The 17145-nt window shown below is 41.3% G+C and overlaps 1 protein-coding gene across 1 annotated transcript in view; it reads left to right on the forward strand.

Moving 5' to 3' along the window:
- The first annotated feature begins 497 nt into the window (after positions 1–497).
- POF1B (POF1B actin binding protein) overlaps positions 498–17145 on the forward strand; it is a 37879-nt gene continuing 21231 nt past the window's right edge. The window contains exon 1 of the mRNA XM_039331769.1: positions 498–1089. Coding sequence (XP_039187703.1) covers positions 649–1089 — 441 coding nt within the window. The 5' untranslated portion in view covers positions 498–648. The remainder of the gene's footprint in view (positions 1090–17145) is intronic.

A 17145-nucleotide genomic window follows, 5' to 3' on the forward strand; every position in this document is an offset into this window, starting at 1 on the left:
AGAATAGAATAGAATAGAATAATGGAATGAAGAATAGAATAATGGAATGAAAAATAGAATAGAATAGAATAGAATAATGGAATGAAGAATAGAATAGAATAGAATAGAATAGAATAGAATGGAATAGGAGAAAGAATAGAATAGAATAATGGAATGAAGAATAGAATAGAATGGAATAGGAGAAAGAATAGAATAGAATAGAATAGAATAGAATAGAATAGAATAGAATAGAATAGAATAGAATAGAATAGAATAGACAGGGGTGTCCAACTTGGGCATCTTGAAGCCCTGTGGACTTCAACTCCAGAATTCCCACAGCCAGCCACGCCCCAGTCCAGAAGTCTGAAAAGTTTGCAAGGTTGGACATCCCCCCCCACCTCTCCCCCCCCCATAAGAGAGAGGTTGAGCTACCGCCCCTCTGCTTGGAGGTCGCCCGCAGCGTCGCAGCCCCGCCCGGCCGCGGCTTTCCCGAGTCTCCGGCGGCGGCGGCGGCAGGTGAGCGCTGGGCCCCGGCGGGCGTGGCCCCGGCGGGGAGGGCGGGCATCCCGGCTGCCTAACCTCCCGCCCGGCGCAGCCGCCCGGCCAGTGCCAGCCCCGCGCGAGTCCGGTTGCCAGCCCCGCGCGAGTCCCCAGCGCAGCGCCCGCAGCATGTTCGGCGTCCAGCAGCAGGTCCAGCCGACGTCGCTGCCTCCGCCGCCGCCCTGGAGCTCCCGCTCGCAGCCGGCCGCCCCCTCTCCGCCCCGCGGCTACTGCCCGGTGCCCCCGCCGCCGGCGCCCTCGCGGCCCTGGTTCGAGTCCTGCCCGGCGCCGCCGCCCTCGCTGCCCGCCACGCTGCCCCGCGCCCGCCAGAGCCGGCCCGCCCCGCTGCCCCTGCAGGTCCAGCCGTGCCCGGAGCCCTTCCCGCCGCAGGAGAGCTGCAACGGGGGCGGCAGCGTGGTCTACGAGCGCGTCCGCACCTACAGCAGCCCCGGCGGGACGCGGGTGCAACTGCTGGACGCGCCCAACGGTTGCTCCCCCCGGGCGCTCTCGCCCTTCGAGGCCAGTCCGGGGTACCAGCACGTGATCTGGAGCAGCGACCCCCCCTTGCAGGTAACGGCATCTCTCTCCCCCCACACTCCGCATCATCCCCATCCCGCCGATTCGGTTCCTCCTTGCGCTGACCTGAAGGAGAGCGCCCTTTTCACACGTTACGCGGAGAGACCGACCCGTGTCAAGGGTAGATAGCCCTCTCCCCCCCCCGGGAAGAAGGGGTGGGTCCTAGCTCTCTATCTAGGGCGCCTCGATTGGGCAGGGATGTGGAGGGCGCTGGAGTGAGCATTAATCTCTTTCTCTCTCAAAGTTCAGGGGTGGTAAGGGTCGTAAGGGTGGGGAGCGCTGAGCATCTTCTTTCAAAGCAGAAAGGCCCTTGCCACCTTCCCGCCGAATTTTGGGACTGGATCCAGCTTGCAAATATTCCCAAGCAGTATTCAATTCAGTTATGGTTTTGTTTCCATATCACCTTTAGCAAACACAACTAACTGGGTGTGCTGAGAAAGCATTCCGATTACAGAATCATTTGGGGCCAGGAACAATGAGAAATGGCCTTTATCCACGTAACTCTTTTGCAAGCTCTCTTAACAGCCCTGTTTGGCTAACACTGTGTCCTTAGTTCCTTAAAAGTTGTCGTCTCTTCCTTTCCAAAGTCCACATTCTTCCCGTATTTGATGGCATTTCTCTGTGTATACATCTGTAACGTATGCTCCCTTGTCCTGAATATTGATTTAATTTTCTTTATTTTCTTTTTATTTATTGCCCTGATATTATAATCTCAACTGAGTCTAGTCTAGTCTAGTCTAGTCTAGTCTAGCCGAATAGAATAGAATAGAATAGAATACAATACAATAGAATAGGAATAGAAAATATGGAATGGAATGGAATGGAATAGACTAGACTAGACTAGACTACACTAGAGTAGAATAGAATAGAATAGAATAGAATTGGAATGGACTTTGGAGGTCTTCTAGTCCAACCACCTGCTCAGGCAGGAAACCCTATACCATGGCTGTCCAGTATCTTCTTAAAAACTTTCAGTGTTGGAGCATTCACAACTTCTGGAGGCAGATTGTTCCACTGATGAGTTGATCCAACTGTCAGGAAATAGCTGCCTAGTTCTAGGTTTCTTCTCTCCTTGATTAGTTTCCATCCGTTGCTTCTTGTTCTGCCTTGGAGAATAGTTTAACTCCCTCTTCTTTGTGGCCACCCCTGAGATACTGACTCTTATATTCTAATCTCAATTGACTCATTGCACACACAACACAAATTGGGTATAGAAATCATGCACCAAGTTGCCTTCATTCTGACTAACATTAATTAGATGAAACAGAAAGATACAATGTTATTAGGGCTAGAAGTTTACAAAACAAACAAATACTGTATACTGAAAAATACACCTTTCTAAATGTTTTGGGTTTTTTTCACAGAATGTGGTCTGATTTTGTTGATGATGGATTTGTGTTGTTTTTGAAGAGGAGATACAATGTTGTGAAAGGAAGCAGTGTGTGTGTGTGAGTGAAAGAGATTGTAATTGTTTTACAATTCTTAGTCATCTTTTCATAGAATTTTCTCCTCCAACATCAGTTTGCAGTTCCAAATTAACAGAAGAAAATCATGAACTGGTTTTATGCCAATTTAAAAACCAGCTAGTCAAAACGAAGTACATCAAGAATTGGAATAATGGAAATAGCAAATTGTAGAGAACTGCTTTTATATTAGCTTAAATGCATGCTTGGGTTGAAAAGAGTCTTCTTAGCCGTGGGCATATAGCTAATTTCAAAAACTATGGCTGAACTGATAGAGCTGGTATCTCCAAACTTGGCAACTTTTAAGACTTGTGGACTTCAACTCCCAGAATTCCCATAGCTGGCTGGGAAATTCTGGGAGTTGAAGTCTGTAAATCTTAAAGTTGCCAAGTTTGAGATAGAGAGTAGATGTTGGGACTTGTCTTCTTCTTGCTTGCTACAGTTCTGCTTTTCAATGATATGGGAAATTATACCTTTTGGAGCATTGGGTTATTAGGTTTATATCCTGCATTTCGTTTCAGAGGCTCAGGAGATATACAGAGTATTCTCTCCTGTTTTCCCCCAGAATAACCCTGTGAGGTAGGCTGGTTGAAAGAAATACATGATCAATGGGAAAGCTGGGCTATTACAGTATAGATGAATATGGAACCAGACATGCTGAAGTGCCACTGATAGAGCTGGGAGTAAAAAAAAACCAAACATGGCATGGCAATCCCAGCTATCCAACTGAAGCATGTAAAAAAATTGATGGCATGGTTGTGGCTACTGTGATTGACCATAGCCCAAGTAGGGCGAATGTGGGTTTGCAAATACAATGTTTCATCTTTCTGGCTCTGCTTCTATGACTACCCTATTGTACAGAATTGCAGACTGAATAAATACAGGAGTTCAACTGTTGAGTGGAATAAAATGAAAGCAAAACTATGTTTTCCTAAGATGGGAGGAGAAACCGTGGCAGCGATAGTATGAGCACAGAATAGTAACAAACAACTGGCAGAAGCACCCGATTCTTATAAGCAATGAAAAAAGATCTCAAATAGTTGTTGAAGAAATTTCAAACAGTTAGTAAAAGAAGAATTTCCATTTTCCTTTGTTTTTTAGAGGGTGGATTATTATTGTTGACATTCTTATGTAATTCTGGGATCATTTGAGGCAGCTGATTCAATTAACAGCCACCTTGCTAGTAATGGAAATTCTGGACCCAGTTCTTGTCGTAAGTCAAGGACTTACCTATATACTACCTATATATTAATGGTGAGAAATGGGTTTGTAACCTACAAGTTACTTGCCAGAGGCACTGGACAAACCTTTGACACTTAGTTCTAGAAAGGATATATTTATCTCTATCTACCAATCCGTCCGTCCATCCATCATTCATCTGTCCCTCCATCCATCCCATCCATCCTATACAGTTCTGTGTTCCGGTGCAACCATGATATGAAATTCTGCCTGTAGGCTTGATTTTACATATTTCAAGTATGCTCTTAGGACATTCCTCATGATTTCCAAACAATATTTATGAACTTGAAATGCTTCTGTTTCTCTCCCCTTCCCAAACTCCACCCATCACTCCACCCATCAAAGAGCAGAACTTAACAGAAAATCAAATTGCTGACTCTAGTTTTTTTTTTATCCCTGGCCCTTAAATCGCTAGAGTTGCATATTTTCTATCCCGTTAAAGGACTGAGAGTTTAATTATGGAAGGTTGGACTAATTACCATCTTCTGCAGTTGGGAGTGGAATTGTCAGCAGCAATCTTAACTTATTCAACAATCTTAATATTCCAGAAGCTTTTTGTAGCAGTTATTGGCGAGCCAGAAAAAAAAGAAGCCTGACAATAAGCAACACTTTATTTATTTGTTTCTTTGCATTTGTCTTCCCTCCAGCCTCAAATTCATGATTCTGGGCGCATTTTAAAAATTTCACCGCTTTCCTATTTTGCAATGTTACACTAGGTTGATGGGCTGCCTTAAGCCGTGATGTGGTTTGTTTTAGGCATCACAGGTGATATGAACCTGGGTAAGGTGTCCTTTGCCGGTGGTGCTCTACAATACATTTTTGACCCATGGGGAGTTTTTGTGGGTGGATTCAATTGTAGGTTGCACTGAAAAGAGGAGGGGCTCCCTTATAGTCTGTTTTTTGAGAGTTGCAGCTGGGGTTTGTCATCGAAACAGGCATTGCCTTAATTCTTGTTATCGCCCCTGTTACATTCCTTAGGTTTTCTAAATTTTTAGTAGTCAGAGCAAAAAATAATCCAGTTTTTAGCTCCTTAATAAACTGAGTTAGAGTTTCGCAGCCTCAGTGAAGAAACTGTAACTGTGAAGAAACTTAACTGTGGCCCAATTAAAACATATTAGTCTACAGAGGCGTCTGCGAGATCAAAGGCTTTTGTCAAAACGCTAAAGGTTGCAAATTCCACCTCTCTCATGGTTGTGTTATGATGTTGCCACATCGGGTTTTGTCACCCTCCCCCACCCCATGTGTACAGGAGCCAGCTCAGCTTTTAACCTGCTATTCAGTCTAGATCACAAATTTTAATCTATCACTAAAGCCTTAAATATTAATTATTTCTACAGGGACCTTCTCATTCCTTCCTCTTATTTCAGTTTATCATTGCTCGTTTTTTATTAGACTACCATTGCGGCATTGTTTTCTGTTTCTATTACGTGAACTTATCAAACTAAAAGCTGTAAAAATAAGGCAAGTGAACAAACTGTTTTATGTCTGTTTCTTTTTCACACCCGGTAGGAACCGGACTAAGCCAGGCATCTCCAAATTTGGCAATTAAAAGACTTCTGGATTCACCTTTCAGAATTCCTCAAGCAGCCATGTTGGCTGGAGAATTCTGGGAGTTGAAGTTCAGGAAGTGACTTTTATATGTTATCTTGCTCCAGGTGTAGTAATAGATAAATAGTAATAGTAGTAAAGTTGGAAGGGACCTTGGAGGTCATCTAGTCCAACCCCCTGCTCAGGCAGGAAACCCTACACCATTTCGGACAAATGGCTGTCCAGTCTCTTCTTAAAAACTTCCCGTGTTGGAGCATTTACTGCTTCTGGAGGCAGGCTGTTCCACTGATTAATTGTTCTCACTGTCAGGAAGTTTCTCCTTAGTTCTAAGTTGCTTCTCTCCTTGATGAGTTTCCACCCGTTGCTTCTTGTCCTGCCTTCAGGTGCTTTGGAGAATAGCTTGACTCCCTCTTCTTTGGGGCAACCCCTGAGACATTGGAACTCTGCTATACTATCCCCCCTCATCCTTCTCTTTGTTAAACTGGACATCCCCAATTCCAGCAACCGTTCCTTATATGTTTTAGCCTCCAGTCCCCTGATCATCTTTGTTGCTCTTCTCTGCACTCTTTCTAGAGTCTCAACATCTTTTTTACATTGTGGTGACCAATTGCTAACTGTTTCAGATAAACTCTGACTGTTAGAAAGGTTTCCTGATTTGGTTCCCACTTTGAAAAAAAGCAAGACAGAATTCTGTTTCAATTTAGATCCAGCCAGAACATTTTGTAGTACCTTAAAGATGAACCCGTTCCTGACAACATAAAGATTTTAGGAGTCAGACCCTCTCCCTTGGGTAGCAGTAAATGTTAATTTGTTTTCTACATGCTTGAAATTCCAAACCGGCCCATCTCTTTCTGATTATTGATTGCTCCACATTCCTGTTCCCTTAAAGTGCTCTCTGGTCAAAGGAATGTGGCTTTATGGTGTTGAGAAGGTCACAAGCCGTAATCCTATAGGTGCCAACTCAGAAACAAATTCTACCACTCTGCACAACTTTGTGCAGAATTTCAGCCATAGAAACGAGAATTGGATAAAATGAAGGAGGTCTTGATTCAAATCTTTTGGTCAGCATTAGATTTCACCGAGTGATTTGGGGCGTGTGGCTTTGTTAGTACTTGACTCACCTGGTCGGGCCAGGTGGAAATGAAATTCGAAGACAAGTAGAGTGTGCCTAGACCAAATAAATAAAAGAGTCTGATACATAGAATTGTTGTGAGGTTGGGCACACACAAAAGGTACAGAGAATGAGTTGTCAGTTCTGTTATTTCATCGAATGAGAGCACAATGTTCTCCTTAACCGCTGTTGTGGCTTCTTAGCAAGCCTACTACTAAATTCAGTAGCCACTACACCCATTGTTCTGAGTCATTGAAATTATTTTTGGAAGTTATATAATTGCATGTTAATCTAGTGGTTGTTAGAATTAATGCCAGACAATGAGCTTTAACAAAATGGCAAACTTTATAATGAATCTCCAAGTTAAGATCTTCTTTTCTTTTCATTTGTTATCTTTTTTCCCCTCCTTTCATCCTTTTAAGTTTTTTTTTCAGAGGTTTTTTTTTTTTAAATGTTCAGTGCAGACTTTTGCTTAAAACAAACCCCAAAGGAATTATTTCCTTTGAATCAGCCCTTCTTTACCAGGTAGACTGCCAGAGAATGTTCATATTAATTAATTAATGATTGATTTATTAAGGGGTTAAATCCAAAAGTTTTGCTACAGCAGCCCCAAGGCTACTGATCAGTTTGGCACTGTAAAAAAAGCCAAATTGGGAGAAAAATGCCAAAAGCAATGAAAGGGCAAGATTGTTTTCACAGTGGAAATTAAAGGAAAGTAAATAAATGCACTGAAAATGAAAACAATAGAATCATGAATGTTTTGGCTGCAAGTAGTACATTAAAAAAAAAAAAACCTGTGGAGCAATTTTAGAATTTGGGAGTTGGGTTTTAAATGTAAATGGTATACAAGTAGTCCTTGACTTACGATCACAATTGAGTCCACCTATTCGCCTTGTTAGATTGGCAATTTGTTGGCTTGAGAAAGGAGAACATTTTTAGTAATAGGCAAGCCATTCCACAGGTACAAGTTCTAAATTGAACGTTCTTCATCCAGGGAATGCCTGTGTTAACTGTTTAGAGTTTTTATGGATTTGGAGTTATCTTACAGCAAGGTTTGAATAGTATTCTGTTAGGAAAGTGAGCAGAAAGCTCCATATTTAAGAATGAAGGATTGCCATGAGAGGAAGAAATAATCAGGAAGATATTGGAATGTGCAGAGATGGACAGATTAACTATGAGGTTGAAAGATAAAGAAGATACCGACCACTATCAAATTTGGAATTTATTTTATTCTTGGTTAGAGAAGAGAATGAAGGATTAGGAATTGAACATGTATTAGCATAGCAATTCCAGACAACTTGTTGATTGGAAAAATTAACATATGTTGATGAAAAAAAATAATAAAAATTTTTATTAAAAAAAGAAAAAGAAAGCTCCATATTTCCTGGGTTCAACTTTTCCCAAGCAGATAGTAGACCTGTCAAGAAAAAAAGAAAGAAAGAAAGAAAGAAAGAAAGAAAGAAAGAAAGAAAGAAAGAAAGAAAGAAAGAAAGAAAGAAAGAAAGAAGGACTTATGGATGGTGTTTATTATTATTGTTGTTTTAGCGGAGCTTTTAGGGGTGGCTTAAAAAAGAAATATTGTGTGGAATAAACTAATTCCCCATCTTCTTGCTGAAGTAACATCCTTCTGGATTCTGGGAAGGTTACAGGTTTTGGCTTGCAAAGATCAACCTGTTTTGAGGCTGGCTGAGGGGGCGTTTTTGCAATTTGTGATTGATCCACTGTTCCAAGTAAGTAAGTTGGCATTAAAAGGTGGAACAATCACATGTCACTGCTTTATAGTTTCTGCAACTTAGAAAAACAGGGCAAAGTTAGATATTTTGATCTACTTTTTCTACTTTTGGATTATTTTACACCGAGACATTTTACAGTGGAACTGGAAAAGAATATTTGCTGTTTCGAATTAACCTGAATAGGACTGAAGTTGAGATAGTAGGTGAAGCTGAAGACCACAGACGAGGCACTTTTCTTTGATATCGCTCCCTCCACCAGGTGGGAACACCTGGCTGACTCAGAAGCCCTAAGCAGTGTTGGATAGGGTTAATATTTCAATGGAAATTCACCAAGGAGTATCAAAGTTGTTAATTGAGAAGGTGAAGGATATTCCCAAAGCTAAACTGCACCTGAATTGTTGCCAAAAAATAACCATGGGTCAGGTTTGACTCAAGGGAGTGTGTATTTTCTTGCTAAACAGGCTTTTGGCAGGTTGATAAATTCTCTATGAAGTTTGAACTTTGTATTGGAATTGAACAGAGCCATAATGCGTCCATCCTTTCTCAAAAATCTTTGCATTCCAGGAAGTCCAACCTAGAAACATCTCGAAGTGCCTTACGAATGTTTTCGTAGCTTGGGAAGTTTATTCCAAATTTACATTTGGTTTGCCCGGATTTTACATTTTCCACTTATGCATTTGAACATCTTAAACTGCTGTGCAGCCAGGTCTCTATGTAAAACCTACGTTGAAAAGCAACATTATTAATAGCTATGAAAGATAAAGGTGGGGTTTTTTTTTTAAAAAAAGGAAGCTTTTTTTAAAATACTAAAAAAGAAAGAGGTTAGATCTCTCCAGTCAGCCTTTTTTGAATTGCTTCTGCATTTGAAATAATTCGTTCCCAAGAGAATAATGTTCCCCCCCCCCAGATGTTTTCACAATGTTTTCATAATAAAACATTTCAGTTAAAGTTGTGTAGCATTATATTGCATTGCTTCTTACAGTCTCCATCATTTGTCTCCTAGGGTTGGCATCTTTATTTGTTTATTTGTTTTAATTTTTTTCTATTTTTTTTTCTATTTTAGAAATGGACTTTGGGGGGAGTTTTATTCAAGGGGGTCAAAGCTGTTTATTCATCATAGCCAGCAAAAATTGTTATTAATGGCGATCTAATTAACTCATGTGAAATTCGGAAGGGTACAAGACAAGGATGTCCAGTTTTGTTAGGTATCGTTATTGATTGTGATACTAAGGAGACTACACTGATGTTAAATTTAATTACAGCCGCAAGGTTGTTAGTAGGGCAATATTGGAAGAAGGAATCTTTGCCTACTTTGCAAGAGTGGTTTCTTAAAGTTTCTTATTTGGCGGAAATGGCAAAGATTTCAGCTTTTTTGAAGGATCAATCGCAAGAGAAGTATGTTGCGGTATGGAAAAAATGGATAGATTTTATACAACATAAGTTAGATATAAAAAAATATTATTTAGTTTTTTAACAATTTATATTTAAAATGGAATATTTTGTTTTTTTTTCTTTTTTTTGTTCTTCTTTTTTCCCTTTTTTCATTCTTTTCTTTTCTAAACATTTATTTTTTGTATTCATGTTTTCTTTATATATATACTATTGTTAATTATTTTATAATTTTTCTAATTAATGTATTTAGATTTTTAACTAATGTTAGATTTATTTATGGTTTATATCTTTTTTTAAGATTTTTTGATGAAATTTTAATTAAGCCTATATCCAGCTCTGGGAAGGTCGGGGGAGGGAATGGGAGGGTTGGGGAGGTTGGGGGGAAGATTGTTTTGTTTTTTGTAAAATGTCAAAAATTTAATAAAAATTATCTTTGAAAAAAAAAAAAAAGACAAGGATGTCCACTGTCTCCACTGTGGTTTATCTTGGTGCTGGAAGAAGTCCTGAAGAGAGATATCAGGCAAGGCGAGAAAATAAAAGGTATAAATGTTAAGAAGGAAGTTTATAAATTGAAGGCCTTTGCTGATGATTTGGTGATATTTCTGCAAGACCCAAAAAATAACCTAGGCTTGGAATCTTATGTGGGTGGTGAGATTGAGCTGATCTTGGCTTGTGTGCTTGGAGAGGAGTCCAAAAAACAAATTCTGGAACTACAATCTAGGCTAGGAAGTAAAATCATGATCAGAATCGACCTTGTGAAAGGAGCAATAGCAGACCAGTCATAGATGACAGCTTAGCTGACCTTGTCTAATGTTGAGGAAACAAACTTTCCTTGGTTTTTTAATTAACACAACAATAAAGTTGGAAGGGACCTTGGAGGTCTTCTAGTCCAACTTCAAGCAGAAGACCCTACGTATTTCAGACAAATGGTTGTCCAATCTCTGCTTGAACACCTCCAGAGATGGAGCAGGTTAACTTGGTTAATACGTGGAAAGAAGAAGTCTTAATGCTGAAAGCTGCCCTGGAAAGTACGAATAAAAAGCACACAAAGAAGGCAATAGCAAGCCTCTTCTAGAGTATTTCCAAGGAAATGCATGGGTGTGTCCATGTAGTCATCAGGAGCTGAGCTTTACTCAAGAAAGACTTGGCTTTCCATTGGAATGTCCACAGTTCATGGATGTTCATGTGTTGTATGTTGGCGTGGTTCTTAGCCAGCTGTTTTTTGTGGCCTTATTGATATATGTCTGGGCAGCAGAGGTCATACTTATTTTGTGATTTTGCCCTTTCTGTGTCTAAAAATGTGAGATTGGAGTCTTGTATTTTCCAACAGAAATATGAATTACATTCCTTACTCTCTAATCAGCTCCCAATCACATCAAAAATATCAAAGAAATAGCACATGCTAATTTTCAGGAAAAAATTTTTTAGATGTGTGTGGCTGCACTATTGCTTCTGATTTCATTAACGTGACGGGTTGCGTTGATGTGTTGTGACACGTGCCAATTATGGTAAAAGAAACCTGGATCTCTGCCCCACCTGGGACCGCAGGCTTAGCCAATTTGGCAGAATCTGTGCCGCCTTACTTGCACCAACCAATAACCATCCTAGTTAAAAATAATACCCGTGGGGTTTTTTTCAGCATCTTATTCTCTGCAGGATTAGGAAAACCATCCCTAATAAGTCTCGAAAGATCGGTCTTTGATTTTGCTTCATCCTTTCTTTTTCACTGTCAGCAATAATATGAGTTCGTAGGCCAGGAACAGCAGGCCAATTTATTTATTTATTTATTTTTAGCTTACTGTGCTTAAACTGGGAAATACACAGATGAGTTATGTGTGTTCCAGGCCCCTGAGGCTGCAGGGTGTGGTTTAGACAAGTTTATGAGGAACTGCTGGAGACTATTCGCCTTGAGAAGATAAAGGAAGATTCTTCTTTTCTGATCCTACCAGATTCTCAGATGGCTGTTGGAAATGTAGTCAGCTTGGAACAGAATAGGAAAGATTGATATTGCTTCCCCCCCCCTTGACTAATCGATTGTCCTAAACCCGAAGAAATATCTCCCCAGTTTGAGATCCAGTCTTCTAATATTGAGGGGCTGCCACAAAGAAGAGGGGGTCAACCTATTATCCAAAGCAGTGGTTCTTAACCTTTTTGAACGAATCGCCCCCTTGAGCCAATGAGGAAGTTGTCATCGCCCCCCTCCCCCAACATAACCTCTCAATCACAACATAGGAAATAATTCTTCAATTTATGCAACCCCTTTTTTTTGTTTTCTTTAAAATTGTCCTCAGGACATATCGATGCAAATAATTTATTTCCAGTCTTTTCCCCATATCTCCCATATTCTGGCCAATGGTGTGCCACTGTATGGGTAGAGGCTGCTGCGCAACGCGCACAAAGATAAGCGATGCGTATGCACATATGTACGGCGTTCTGTACTGAAGCTAGCTGGAGGAACATTTGAAAACACAATTCAATCGACTAATAGCGAGCAATCTGATGTTTTTGTACGACAGATATACAGCAATTCATTGTATGAAAAAGTCTCAAAAGTGTCCCCCAAACTTCTCGCTCCATCGCCCCCATATCGCCCCTTTTTGTTCCATTGCCCCCCTGAAAAATGAAATCGCCCCCTGGGGGGCAATATCGCCCAGGTTAAGAACCACTGATCCAAAGCGTCAGAAGGCAAAACAAAAAGCAATGGATGGAAACGAATCAAGGAGAAAACCAACCTAGAAAGAAGGAGAAATTTCCTGACAGTGAGAACAATCAACCAGTGGAATGGCTTGCCTTCAGAGGTGGTGGGTGCTCCATCACTGGAGGCTTTTAAAAAGAGACTGGACAGCCACTTGTCTGAAATGGTGTAGGGTCTCCTGCTTGAGCAGGGGTTGGACTAGAAGACCAACTGTTCTTCTGTTATCCCTCTACCGGCTAAACAGCCAATGAGTGATGCTACCAGATTTGAGGAGATGTTTGTAGTAAAAACCCTTCTGTGCCTTCTTTCATTTGAAGGCCCATTGTTTCCTTCCCAATATTGTCCACCGACTGAAGTTCCTTGTCAGCTGCAGCTGTCTGCATGGATGAGGAATCAGAGAATAAAGGGTGACCTTCTGCAGATGAGCTCCATTCATTTGTTCATCACCAACGCAAAGAAGTGGATGGCACAACTCACTTCACAGCTGCCTTGCATAGCAATGGAAATGTTGGACTCAGTTGTTGTCATAAGTTGAAAACTACCTGTACTTTAAACCAGGGGCTGAATTGAATCGTTTTTCTATGGAATGCTATTCTTGTGAACTTAAATTATATCCACTAGGAGCCCTGGTGGCACAGTAGTTAAAGGGCAGTATTGCAGGCAAACTCTGCCCACAGTCGGGAGTTCGATCTTGACTGGCTCAAGGTTGACTCAGCCTTCCATCCTTCTGAGGTCGGTAAAATGAGAGCCAGATTGTTGGGGGCAACAGGCTGACTCTGTAAACCTCTCAGAGAGGGGGGTAAAAGTGCTATGGGACGGTATATGAGCTTAATTGCTATTGCTATATCTAATTTTACATGCCAGTGAGTAGAAGGAATAATGGGATAAGCAATGGTCAAATAAGTTTAAGTTTAGCTAGGATTCTGGCTGCTAGCATCCAACCATTTTGTCCATTCATTGACCCATCTCATTCATTAGTTTGTGTTGTTAACTTTGGCAGTAAATTCAGAGAAATTGATGTAGAGACACAGTTTATTCTGCTAACACAAATGCTGCCATCTTTCAATTAAAGAAAAACCACGGTACATAAATGGACAATCAGGCTAATGATTTTTAGCTGGGCACGATTATCTACTTCTAAAGCAGGAATTGGGATGGATTCCTTAGGTCAGGAGTAAACAATTTGATGTCCACCAGAAACTTGGAGCTTAGCACCTTGTCATAAACCAGTGGTTCTCAACCTGTGGGTCGGGACCCCATTTGGGGTCGAACGACCATTTCACGGGGGTCGCCAAACAAGGCTGTCCGCCATTTTTTCCCCTTTTCTTTGGCCACACCCCTGGCACCCGGTGATGTATAAGTGGTTGGGGGTCACCACAACATGGGGAACTGTATTATGGGGTTGCGGCATTAGAAAGGTTGAGAACCACTGTCATAAACTATGCTTGATGTGGCTAATGGGTGTTGAGTCTAAAATATCTGAGGACATCAAATTACTTATTTTGCATGCTAAAGAGTCAGTTCAGAGTGAAGGGTGCTTTCAAATAAGTAATTCAGAAAACTGATTTATTCACGGCAGCTTAGATCATCTACTCTTCCGTGGCTTCTCATAGAACATCATCTATGTCATATACCATACAAAAGCAATGAGTGGAAGTTTGTTAAAAAGAAATCCAGCTTAGAAGTAAAGAAAGATTTTCTGACGGTGAGAAGAATGAACCAGTGGGACAGCTTGCCTTCCACAGTTGGGCTGCTCCATCACTGGATGTTTTCAAAAAAATAGACTGGTCAGCCATTTGATTGGGTTGGAATAAGGTCTCCTGCACTGAGCAGGGGATTGGATTAGACCTCCGAGATCCCTCTCAGACCTGATTCTATGATCTGTGTTCTGTGTTATCCATATTCTCCAGATCTTTTCCATCCTTTGAAACCTCATCCTTTGAAGTGAAAACAGCAAAGTTAGAAAGCCTGAACAACCTTGTCTTCTGTAGACGTCTCCTCTGGCGTCCTCTTCCTGTTTCCGCCCCCCCTTAGATTAATAATAGCTTTTATTATCACAATTGAACACACTGTGGGAGGTAAAAGGAAGATATCTGCATTGCTATGTGTCAATTCAGCAGCGCCACTTGCAACGCTGAGGTTTTCTAACGTATAATAATTGACGTTGACAGAGGGTGTCTGTTCTATAGCTAGTCTTTTCCCCCTGGCTCATCTAGTTTTTGCAAGTAGCATGAGAAGCTCCTCCAGGCATTTTGCTTATGTGAAATCCATTGACCTCATTTGAATTCCTTTTTTACCTAACAGAGGGCTCCTTTCTTCCACCCATAATATATAAGCAATAAATCAACAACGGTTGGCTTGTTTAAAAAAAACGCTTTGAAGGGCAAAATGAATAGCGACAATGAAATATTATTTATCCCAAAGTGTTATTAAAGGCAACGTGTGTTGGAGTTTATCACAGCCGGAGCTTGCCATAGGGCATCTCAAGGGAAGGTTCAGGTGCAAGGTTTTTGTTTTATTATTTTTTTTACCTTCTAGGATTGCTTTATATATTGGTTTTGTTGGGGTGGTTAAGATGGGCGGCCATATTTTAATGTTGAATTTTATCACGGCGGCAAGGTTATTGATTGGGCAATATTGGAAGAAAGATTCCTTGCCTACTATAGAAGAATGGTTTTTTAAAGTTTCTTATTTATCAGAAATGGCAAAAATTTCAGCTTATCTGAAAGACCATTCACAAGAGAGATATATCTCGGTGTGGAAAAGATGGGTAAATTTTGTACAGAATAAATATGGGATTAGAAAGTATTATTTAGCTTTTGAATAATTTATAGTTTAAAGTGGGTATTTTTCTTTTTTCTTTTTATTGTTATGTTATGGTTGGACTTGTTGTTTCTATGTATTGGAGTTAAAGTACTTTAAATTTTTGGGATGTATGTATAGTTGATTGATGTTCATTTAACCTGTATGTTTTTTTTTTGTTTTTTTAACCCTGTATTCAGCTCTGGGAAGGAGGGGGGAGGGTCATGGGGGGGTGGGAGGGGGGGAAGTATTTTATTGTAAAAAGTTCATAAAATTTTCAATAAAAAAAAAAAGATGGGCGGCCATATGCATTTTTTAAAGAAATAAATTCCTGCACACTCGGTCTTCTGTTGAGGGTGCCTTCCTTTTAGTTGATTCTTTGTCATCCCTGGGAATAATCTCCAAGGCATTAACATTCTTTGCATCTCTGCAAAATAAGCAAATACTTATGTCTACCGAGATTCTCAGTCATTCACGTCCTTCGATTGTCCCAAAAGTGCATTTTCCAAAAGGCAACTGGACTTTTTTTTTTCTTTGAAAACATCTTGCTTCCCATCCAGCTTCTTCTTCAGTTCTGAAATGAAGAAGTTCTTGAATGAGAAGCAAAATGTTTTCAAAGGAAAAAACTAGGAAAGTCCAGCTGCCTTTTGGAGAAAGCATCTTCAGAACAAGCAAATGCTTAACACTGATCCCTGATTTTACTCTAGGGCAGTGGTGGCGAACCTATGGCACGGGTGCCAGAGGCGGCACTCAGAGCCCTCTCTATGGGCACGCACGCCGTCGCCCCAGTCCTAGGCCTTCAGCTGGGTTTATAAAACCTTTTCGCTTTAGGCCTCCGCCGCCGTGTGCAAAAAAAAAAAAAAAAATTCAATCAGAGTCAATTTCAACTTCTCACGGGGAAAAAAAAAAGATCTTGCAAAGTTGGAATTGATTGATTAAACTTTTTAGTCCCACCCAGTCTGCCGTTACCACCACAACCACGCCCACCCAACAGGCCACACCCACCCAATGGGCCACACCCACCCAGCACCCGACGATGCATAAGTGGGCTTTGGGTTGCAGTTTGGGCACTCGGTCTCTAAAAGGTTTGCCATCACTGCTCTAGTACATTAACACAGTTCCAGTTTTTCCATGGAATGGTTAATAATAGACTTCTTTCCAGTGAAAGATTCCCCACGTGGAATGGATGTAATACTTCCCCAGAAACAGTAGCCTTGAGACTGGTTGTCTGTCAGAAAGTCCCCTGTGGTCCAGTTGTGTTATCAATCTCATCAGCCAGCTAAGCTCCAAACATTTTCAGTCATGAAGTCAACGCCACTTAAAAACCACATGATCTGCAACTTTGTCTTAACAAGTCTTATAATTTGCTTTGGGAATGCAGTTCCCATTTTCTGGTTATGTCAACAGATTTTCATCGCTTTCCCCTGCTAGGCCAGAAAAGGCTGCATACACCAGGGAGATATGAAAGATGAGGGTGAAGGTTCGTTCTCCGAGCTTCTGGGGTTGGTTTGCAAACATTTCATTATCAGGCTAGGTAACATCATCAGTGGAGCTTAGGGGACATCAGTGTTCTGCTTATAAGGGCTTCGTGTGGTCGGTGGGTCTTGTGATGGGTCAGGTGTGGGTGTGTCAAGTGAGGGTCTTTGATGGATCAAGTGGGTGTGTCAAGTGAGGGTCTTGTGATGGGTCAGGTGTGGGTGTGTCAAATGAGGATCTTGTGATGGGTCAAGTGAGGGTCTTGTGATGGGTCAAGGGTCGGTGTGTCAAATGAGGATCTTGTGATGGATCAAGTGAGGGTCTTGTGATGGGTCAAGGGTGGGTGTGTCAAGTGAGGGTCTTGTCATGGGTCAAGTGAGGGTCTTGTCATGGGTCAAGGGTGGGTGTGTCAAGTGAGGGTCTTGTCATGGATCAAGTGTGGGTGTGTCAAGTGAGGGTCTTGTCATGGGTCAAGTGGGTGTGTCAAGTGAAGATCTTGTGATGGATCAAGTGTGGGTGTGTCAAGTGAGGGTTTTGTAATGGGTGTGTCAAGTGAAAGTCTTGTGATAGGTCTTGTGATGGGGAGGTTAC

This window comes from Crotalus tigris, unplaced genomic scaffold (assembly GCF_016545835.1).
Source record: "Crotalus tigris isolate CLP2741 ecotype Arizona unplaced genomic scaffold, ASM1654583v1 scf7180000017622.5263843, whole genome shotgun sequence".
Classification (NCBI taxonomy): Eukaryota; Metazoa; Chordata; class Lepidosauria; order Squamata; family Viperidae; genus Crotalus; species Crotalus tigris.